This window comes from Ananas comosus, linkage group 11 (genome assembly GCF_001540865.1).
Source record: "Ananas comosus cultivar F153 linkage group 11, ASM154086v1, whole genome shotgun sequence".
Taxonomy (NCBI): domain Eukaryota; kingdom Viridiplantae; phylum Streptophyta; class Magnoliopsida; order Poales; family Bromeliaceae; genus Ananas; species Ananas comosus.
The window spans coordinates 8,238,801-8,248,764 of NC_033631.1; the positions used below are offsets into that span (position 1 = coordinate 8,238,801).

General features: G+C 34.0%; 1 protein-coding gene across 6 annotated transcripts in view; it reads left to right on the forward strand.

Moving 5' to 3' along the window:
- Positions 1 to 8,170, forward strand: part of LOC109717261 (serine/threonine-protein kinase EDR1-like) — a 31,037-nt gene extending 22,867 nt beyond the window's left edge. For 4 of the 6 annotated variants that reach the window (XM_020242935.1, XM_020242936.1, XM_020242934.1 and 1 more), the window contains 8 exons: positions 729 to 849; positions 3,176 to 3,440; positions 3,829 to 3,952; positions 4,046 to 4,065; positions 4,195 to 4,351; positions 5,901 to 6,189; positions 7,493 to 7,565; positions 7,655 to 8,170. In XM_020242935.1, coding sequence (XP_020098524.1) covers positions 729 to 849; positions 3,176 to 3,440; positions 3,829 to 3,952; positions 4,046 to 4,065; positions 4,195 to 4,351; positions 5,901 to 6,189; positions 7,493 to 7,565; positions 7,655 to 7,749 — 1,144 coding nt within the window. In that variant the 3' untranslated portion in view covers positions 7,750 to 8,170. The remainder of the gene's footprint in view (positions 1 to 728; positions 850 to 3,175; positions 3,441 to 3,828; positions 3,953 to 4,045; positions 4,066 to 4,194; positions 4,352 to 5,900; positions 6,190 to 7,492; positions 7,566 to 7,654) is intronic. The other 2 variants (XM_020242937.1, XM_020242939.1) reach the window with 1 other exon arrangement.

Here is a 9,964-nt window from a genome sequence, read left to right on the forward strand (position 1 = left end):
TTTTCCTAAATTTAGTGCCTGGTATATTGTTGATATGCATTGACAGTAGTATGGACTGGAGATAAACTTCAAACTAATCTTGGACACATTATGTTGCTTAGTTTGACACTTTGGCTTAACCGTGGTCAAAGGTTCTGACTGGTATAGCGTAAGATTCTAATATAGATACAGTCTATGCTAGTTTCTTGGTGTTTAAATTCTCTGAAGTAACGGGTATATCTGTTCTATTGTTTGAAGTCATTAGATGCTGTTTGTCCATAGATAGAATATTTAGACAAATAATCAATTATTCTTTTTTATGTAGCATTAGAAGAGGTGGTTTGGAAGAGCTCATCAAATAACGCAACTGTAGCATTAAGGGATTGGGATTTTTGCAAAAAATAAAGAGAAAAGGATAGCAATGAGAATAGGGAGAACCTGGTAGGACCCAGAAATATTTAATAGGATATAAACATGCATGATATTACTGTAGGACTTCCCAGTTCCCACATAGTATTCTTTATCTTGGTACTATATTATTTCATTTACTAGCACCTACTGTAATTAAGAAATGTAAAAGAATGCTCCTCTAGCTGCGTTTTATCTAACTCTTTATCTTTTTCTTTACTCATTACACTGTGGTCCCTTATACTTCTTATATGAGTTTTGGCCTTTGGAAGCAAGAATTGTGCTTTTTTTTGGGGTCTGATCCATGTTTTTTTTTGTATTTCTTCTGAACTCTGTTGTAGAGCTGTTCGAGCAATGAATGAAACTCTAAAGCAACATCGACTCCTTAGAGATAATGATGATGGTAGTCCGAGCTCATACTCTGCCAATGACCAAAACAACTTGATTGATCCCGCAAAAAATGTATGTTTGCCATTCCTAGTAATGATGGTTAATTCTTGTTGTATTTTCAGCCATTTTCAATCAAGCACTAGATATTCATGATTGAATCAAATACCATTAGATATATATGGGCTTGTTTGGCCTAGCTTTTGGAGACGTTATTTCTGCTGAATTGATTTTGGTTTGGAGAATTACTTTTAGCTAAAAGCTGTAGAGTGTTTGGTTGAGTTAGGCAGGAAAGTGATTTTTCTAAAGTGATTTTATAAAATTGTTTAGCAAATTTATGACATGATTTCGCAAAATTTGAAATTTGAAATTTAAAATTTAAAATTTAAAATTTTGATATTTGAATATTTGAAAATATTTGAAATTTAAATTTGAACGCAAAATTCAAATTCAAGATCAAAATTTAAATTTGAAATTTGAACACCAAATCAGAATTAGATTTTAAGAAGCAGGTTTTAGTTGCTTCTTGGGGCCTCTCAAATCAGAAATCTGATTCTAAAAATCAGAATCAGACTTTACAAAAAAAAGGTACCAAATGCTCTATTGAAGGAAAAATCACTTTTGGTCCTAAAATCAATTTGTAATATCTAGGGCTAGCACCCTCATAATTATTTCTAGTTTTCTCATTTATGTATATTTATGTTTGAGTACGACTTCTACAAAACATTCTTTATCTATTACATAACTGCATTTCTCGATGCCTAATTGAGCCTTTTTCCATCATTTCTATACTTCAAAGCTAGTAGTTGTCCCTTTTTTACTTTTGCAACTGGTCAATTGGCTTGCAAATGAAATGAACTGCATAATGGCGGCATAATCAGCATGAAAATTCTCTTCCCAAAGTTTCCTTGTCAAGTAGATTCAAGATATTTCATGTAGTTCCAGACACTACCTATAGTTCCTATACTTGGTTAATTGTTATATTTGATTTTGACTAAAACTGCACTAGTTTTCGTCTATATTGTTATGTCAAATAACTCTCTGTTATACTCGCAGATTATTTTCAGAAGCTAGTCTATTTATTATTGTACACTACATACACATAATAGTGTATATATTAATTGGTGTTTTGCTTACACATTCCTTCAAATTTGCAAAATTGCACCACTGCCCTTTACACATTGCTATTGCATATGTTTCCTGGAAAACATTATTTATTTGTGCGCAAGCCCTGACAGTTTATTGTATGAAAACCTGGAGTATCTATGCCAAGAGAAAAGATTGTATAGATACCCCTAGCACGCCATGCATGCAAATTAGGTTTAGATACCCCTGGCATGCCATGCATGCAAATTAGGTTTTCAAAGGCACACACAATAATGTTTAGCTGACAATCATAATGGAGGTTTAGTTGTCAGGTGAAAGTTTAGTCGAAATCATGTAGCATTATGGTGTGGAATGCATTGGTTGGATACAGATGGTAGAAAGGGTTGAGGGCTGAGTTCGGCAATTGTTGCAGTTGATGGTCGGAAGAATAAGTTTAGAAAGGGGCAATAAGATGAGCAGAGTAGATGAATAGAGGTTTGGGTTCACATGAGCTTAGCAGGGGGACCCGCATTATTAATCTTATAATAATACTCAGAACATGTTCAAAGTAGCACTTTGGTTTTTAGTTTATTTCATTGTGTGCTGATGCATTCCGATCACAAAAAATTCATGTGTGCCGACACATAATAGCATGAAATATTTATTTTCTTTAGCAACAAAATATTCTAATCGTTTATTATGTATTTTATCAAATCTTTTTAACTTTATTGAAAAAATTACTTACTAATTTAAAGAATAAAGGATTTTAAGCTGTCATATTGGCACGAGGGCTGTATCATACTGATATCTTGTTGGAACGATACAGCACAATAGATACGGCCCCACGGGCACTTAAATTCTTAGTCCTAATATACAAGAGGACTTGAGCATGATCGGGAAATTGAGATAAAGCAATACAATGCATATCTGAGGTGCAAGAAATCACGAAAGGAATGGGCTCCATCCTCGCATAATTCCCAAGCTTGGCTCTCCACTTCTCTTTCAGAGCTTCCACTGATCAAGTTTCTGGACACATTCTTGGTCTTCAGGACTCATCAAATTTTTTCAGCAGAGTTCTGGTGTGCAAATAGGCTCTATATTTAATTGCAGTTCGCTTTATAACTAGCTATAGTAGGTATCTTGGATTTCTTTTTTGTTTTTATTTTCATGCTTTCTCCACTAATACTATTTTCTGATAGCTCATCTTAGGGCTCTTCAGTTTAAGTAATCTTCCATTGTTCTATGTATTTCATTATGAATGTCTAAATAAATTCTTCTGGGACTTAGGTTTCAACATTTTTTATTTCTTTGTCAGGATGAACTAGCTGGAAAACTATCTGCTACGAACAATGAGTCGAGAAATCAAGCAAGTTCCAGTCAAAAGGCTATGTCATTACCTTCATCGCCCCATGAATATAGGGGTGAAGATGGGGCTTCAGATTTTCTACAGAAGGAGCACATGGTCTCAATTTGGAACGAAGTGTTGCAGAGATCTTCGTTTTTGAATAAGCCTTTATTGCCTTTTGAAGAATGGAATATTGATTTCTCAGAGTTAACTGTTGGGACACGTGTTGGAATAGGCAAGTATTCTTTAGTATATTCATTGCAGGTGTTAAATGTATTCAGACAAAAATTTAAAGTTCTTGTTATGTGGTTTAAGATTTCATCTTATTAGCCTGAAAGATCCAAGTTCAAGCTCGAACTGGTTAACTCCTATAATGGAACAACTTAAATTACAGAGTATTATAGGAATTATACTGGGAAAATTGCATATTTCGACATAACTAGTAGGCTAGTAGCTAAAAGTTGAACTTATTGTGCAGCAGTTATGACCAAAAAAGAATATCTGCAGTTATGACCAAAAAAGAATATCTTTCTACAGTGTATTATTATTTATTTTAAACTCTATTAATATCCTGACTATGGACTTGGTGTTTTTCGATGAATCTATCATTTTTTCCATTTTAGGTTTCTTTGGAGAGGTTTTCCGTGGCATATGGAATGGCACCGATGTTGCAATTAAAGTATTTCTCGAACAAGATCTGACACCTGAGAACATGGAAGACTTTTGCAATGAAATATACATACTCAGGTACCATTTCGTTTTTTGACATGCTATTTCCTCTTCCTTTGTGCTCGTTCGCTAACAATTTGATATATATTTTTTTTTCATATTTTCTTCCAGTCGCCTCCGGCATCCAAATGGTAATTATCTGTACCCAACTTAAAATGAACTGTAATTAGTATGTTCTTTCTCATGGTTATGATTTAACTTCACCAAATAATTTACACTAGTTACAGGCAAGTGCTCAATTTAGGTTTTGGTATATGCAGTTATATTATTTCTTGGGGCTTGCATGAAGCCTCCACACTTGTCGATGGTCACCGAGTATATGGAGATGGGATCTTTGTATTATATCATACATATGAGTGGGCAGAAAATCAAGCTTAGTTGGCGGAAGAGACTGAAAATTCTTCGTGATATATGCAGGTTTATTTACCAACAATTTATTCCCGTTTCTTTTATTTTACTTAGTCTGCAGGATCTGTGGTTCTATTCTCTCCTGTTTCTTTCGTATTTCGTATTAGATTTGTATTATTTGGTGAATTGTTCGTTTAAATGGTTGAAATTGGATTAATAATTCCCACTTACACCCTTTTGTTAAGCCAAATTTAGCTTCGTGCAAAATTGAAAAGTAAATTGATTGTTTCACTTCGGAATTGAGCTGTTAATATAGAACAGAAATAACGAAACTTGAAGTAATAAAGAAACAGAAAATGATGTCCATTTTGCTTGCTAGAGGTTGTGCCTTAAGAGTAAAAATCATATATGATTTTAGAACAATTGTCTTGTAACATTTCTGATCTGTCATCCAACAAGCTTGGGAACTGTGGCATTGAATTGATAGATTATATGTCTAGTGTATTGAAACTAATGCGAACATGTTGCCAATTCGAACTCAGAATCTTTCTTAAAGAACTAACGATTCTTCTCTTGCTATTATCTCTACCATTTTTTATGCCTAAACAGTTTTCAACTAGAAGGTTTTGTGAAGTGAAAACAATTGCCAACCTACCTAGAGTGACCAGAGGAATTCAAGTAAGATTAGTCAACTCAAAATATAACTACAAAAGCCATGTAAAAGCAAGATTCAGAAGTACTGAAAGGTCTTTAACTTTGACAGCAAAAAGTTCTGAAATGTATCAACTTTAATTAGCTGAATGCTTGGATATGCACTAGAGCTTTTTTTTGGTTTTGTTGCCATTTCATGGTTTCTTGAACAGAAATTCTATATGGTAAAGTGTGCAAGCGGATAGCAGATTACTTTCAGTCCACACATTTGTGGTGTTGTTTGGCAACAAAAAGTAAAAAGTTGGCACTAATTTCTTTACCCTTGAAATTTTTTTTTTTTTCCTTTGTGAAGACGATGCCTCTTCGCATCTGGCCCATGTGTGTAGAGTAAACTACGAAAACAGAGAATTCCATCGGCCAGCTCATCCAATCATATATTATTTGCCTTTTTTTTAAAAAAGAAGAAAACGGCGACAGTGGTAAGGCCTAGATTAATAGCTGTAAACAAGTCTTCACTCATCCAATTGCTTGATTTGCCTTCACTATAAATAGTTTGTGCTCTGGTAGCTTGCTAAAGATCCTACTACATTGTAATGCGAACAATGTAATGTTTTCATAAAACCATGCTGAGAAGATATTATCAAAGGAAAATCAGGTCCTATAGATGATAAGAAAAGTTGAATTAGATGGTTGCGAACTTAACCTATCAAAGAAAAAGAATATGGTTCTTCACTCAGTGTTAGGACTATGATATCATGTAAGTTGAGGTTGTTTCAGCTTACCAACCTTGTCCTTGCATTTGACATATAGTTTGATGATTTTTAAGTCCTCTACATTTTTTCTTTATTTGAATAGATTTATAGGCACTATATTGCTTACTTTTTCTTGATATATTCATAGCAGGACATTCTGGAGATTGTTTAGGGTCTTTTCTTATTACGAACCTAACAATTTTTTGTTGTTCAAGGGGGTTGCTGTGCATACACCGCATGAAAATAGTCCATCGGGATCTGAAGAGTGCAAACTGCCTCGTGAATAAACACTGGATGGTTAAGATATGTGACTTTGGCCTTTCGCGGGTAATGACAGATGGTCCCATGAATGATAACTCGTCTGCTGGCACCCCGGAATGGATGGCTCCCGAACTCATCCGGAATGAACCTTTTACTGAAAAGTGTGACATCTTCAGCCTCGGAGTAATAATGTGGGAGCTTTGCACTTTGAGTAGGCCGTGGGAAGGCATACCAGCTGCTCAAGTGAGTTTATTTCCATGGGGCTTTTACATTCACACCCTTGCAAAATCATTTATTACATATACCCTGTTGAATATAAATATTAAAAACACTGTTCTCTGATAGCTCAAAGCTTAAGCCTTTGGATAATAACGTTTGTTTCATATTATTTAACATGATATCAGAGTAGGAGGCCTCGTGAATAAAAACACTATTTTTTGATGGCTTAAGCTTTTGGAGAAACAACGGCTGTTTCACATTCTTTAACATACCACTGTACTGAATTACATATACTCTTGAAAGAACTTTCTTGCAAGAAGTACCTATGTCCTAACTTGGAAATTCATTCAATTTATGGGGAAAGGTTGGTTTTGTGAGGGTATAAATGGAAAGAAAATGAGTTTTTGAAGCACATACATGAAAACTTGGATTTCAAGGGGTATAAATAAGTAGAAGATTTGCAATGTTGCAAATGTAGTTGTATATATAATTGTTTTGTGAAATGCAATGTTAGTGTTAGAGTAATTTGAAACAACCGTTGTTCTCCTAAAGCTTAAGCTGGTTGATAATGGTATTTTTATATTTTTATATTTAACACTTCCCCTTACATTTGGATGCAAGACTTTTTAATAGGCCCATAACGTGGTCTTAAATTAAATGGGAGGAAATCAATTATGTTAGGAGTCTGGCGGGATTCAAACTCATGACCTCCAGCAATAATACCATCTTAAAGTAATTTGAAACGATCGTTGTTCTCCAAAAGCTTTGGCTGGTAGAGAGCGGTATTTTTATATTCTCATAATTACCAGCTAGTCCTCAAACTTTCATGTGATGCACATATATCCTTGAACTTGACAATTAGGTACCGAATGTCTTCAAGTTTTGTAATCTAATCCTTGTTCATTTTTTTGGTCCAAGGGTGAAACAGTTCTTTGAGCATAGAAAGTGAGCGTTTAATGTCTGAATTGATGAAAAGAAAAACCAAGGATCAAACTTTATTGTTTTACAGACTTTTAAGTTCACTTGGTTCTTCGTCATTCATCACATTATCGAACATGCTCAAACGGCCATCACACCCTTTTGACAGAAAATAGGGGCGAGGATCAGATTAAATAATATGGGACTTTAGGGGCCTAGCAACCATATATTGAAGTTTAAGGAACCAAATGCAATAGCATGAATGTTCAAAGACCAGCTATGTGTTTTACCATCAATGTTACTTCTTATCCCAGATAACTGATTCCGAGATTATTAGCTCTAGAGGCATGCTTTTTTCCCTTTTTCCTTACTCTATCCTTTTCTTCTTGTTTTTCTTGGCACTTATTAGGTAATATACTCAGTTGGCACTGAAGGGGCACGGCTTGCGATTCCCGAGGGCCCTCTTGGCAAGCTAATCTCAGGTAATTAGTGTATTAAACTATAGTCATATCTTCAAAGCCTTTCCAATATCTTCATTCTTGCTAAATCTATATATTGTTTTCCACTTAAGATTGTTGGGCCGAACCCGATGAGAGCCCAATATCTTCATTCCTGCTAAATCTATCTATTGTTTTCTGCTTAAGATTGTTGGGCCGAACCCGATGAGAGACCGAGCTGCCAAGAGATCCTCTCTCGCCTGCTTGACTGTGAGTATGCTCTCTCCTGAATTGTACTGTCATCTGAACATGTATAGCTAGAGTAGGGAGATTAACTTAATAAACATACAGAGTCTTTGAGGTGTATGTACATCAGCTTGCTACGTTTGTTGGTTTGATAGATGCGTTCTCTCGGTAACTTAAGAGATCTTTTAGCATCAGTATAGTGTGGTTTCTTTTCTTGTTAATATAGGATAGTGAATAAGGAGTACATTGTATGTAATATGTATCTTATGCTACAATATAAGCACAACAATGCATCGTCAGATGTGATAAAGAGTACGGTGTATGTAATATGTATCTTATATGCTACAATATAAGTGCAACAATCCATTGTCATATATGGTAATAGATGTTTCAGATGTTCTTTGAACCCCGAAGAAAAGTTTATCAACATATACCTGTTAATGTGTCTCCCAGGTTATACTTTTAATTCTGTTATTCAGAAAGGGGGGAATAGAGAAATAAAAAGATGGAAGTTATGCATGACATGACAGTGCATTGCTAAAAGCTCGATGCTTGATACTCAGAGATTCCAAGTTTGAAGCTTGGTTGATTCACATTTTTGGCTGAGTTCATTTCGAAAAAATGAATGAAGTGGATGGCGCTCTCTCTCTCTCTCTCTCTCTCTCTCTCTCTCTCAAAAGAAAGAAAAAGGAACTTGTCTTTGGCTAAAAGTTTGATGTTTGATACTCGAGATCGCAAGCTCGAAGTTGAGTTTATTTCTAAAAAATGAATGAAACGGATAGCATGCTTCTCAAAAAAAAAAAGAACTTATCTTAATAAGCAACTTATCTATTTGAGAAGTAGATATTAGACGTTTGTAGTTATATTTTAGAGTAGGAAATTAAGATCTTGTTTGGTATTGTTGCTAAAATATGGGTGGGAGGGCTTTCCTATTGTTGTCATTGTTCCCCACATTGTGATGTAGAACAATTCCTTAACCCCAAAAAAAAAAAAAATAATCAGAAGAAATGGAAGCAAAAAGAAAATTATTTGCAAGTTTTTATTTTTTTTTTGTTGCCAAACGGATATCTTTTTGTAAGAATTGCAGGCAATACATCATTTCCTCCTATACCATTTTATACAGAAAAATTAGTTTTTAAAAAACAGAAAACGGCAACGATTTTATGTAGAAAAACTATTCACAAGAATAGAAAACGGCAACGATTCCAAATGAGGCCTAAAATTAAACCTTGACTCCTAGAACTTCATCTGTCAGAGATATAAGTAAAGCCAACCCATTAAGGCTCTTTTTTAATCTAATTTTGCAAATGCTGCTGCTAAAGCAGCTGCTTTGGTGCTTTTACAGCTCCAAAAAAAAAAAAAAAAAAAAAAAAAAAAAAAAAAAAAAGTGAAAACTTCAAATACCATTCCCGTGGTTTCGCACTTTCTCACTTTAGTATGCTGTGGTTTAAAATATATCACTTTCATACCCTACGGTTTTTTTTTTTTATTATTATTCTCTCTAGTACTTTTTTTCGTTAAATTAGGGTTTAGGGTTTAGGGTTTAAGGTTTAAGTGAATACTTGGTAAACCTAAATGGGGTATTTGAATTTTTTTGTATATAATTTAATGAAATGTTAACAAAGAAACTAACGAAAAGAAAAAAAATAAAACTATAGGGTACTAAATTGATACACTTTAAACTAAAGAATACTAAAGTGAGAAAATGCGAAACCACAAGGGTGGTATTTAAAGTTTATCCAAAAAAGAAAAAGAAAAAAAAAATCCGACTGCATCAAAATGGCAACAATTTTATAAATTTTGAAGCTTCTTAATTACATTGGTCCTGAAAACTTCGTTCGAGAGGCTTTCTATTGCCCAAACTTTATCTTTCAACTAAATTTATATCTGTGCCATGTGTGAGCGTATTCATGATAATTTAATTATGTCACATAACATGCAGTTGGAGAAAAAAAAAAATTTTTTTTACCAATCAATAATAACTTAAAAACAGAAAAAAAAAAGAAGAAAAATAAGTAATCTGCATAATATGTAGCCGAAGAAACACGATTGCTTGCAAACAATAATTAAAGAGAAATAAAAAATATACGCAAATTAAAAGGAGAATTAATAATTGTTTGGAGGAGAATTGTAAAAGAAAAGGAGAAACATACTCTCTAGTTTTTTGGGATTTATATAATTATTATAGTCGAAATCGA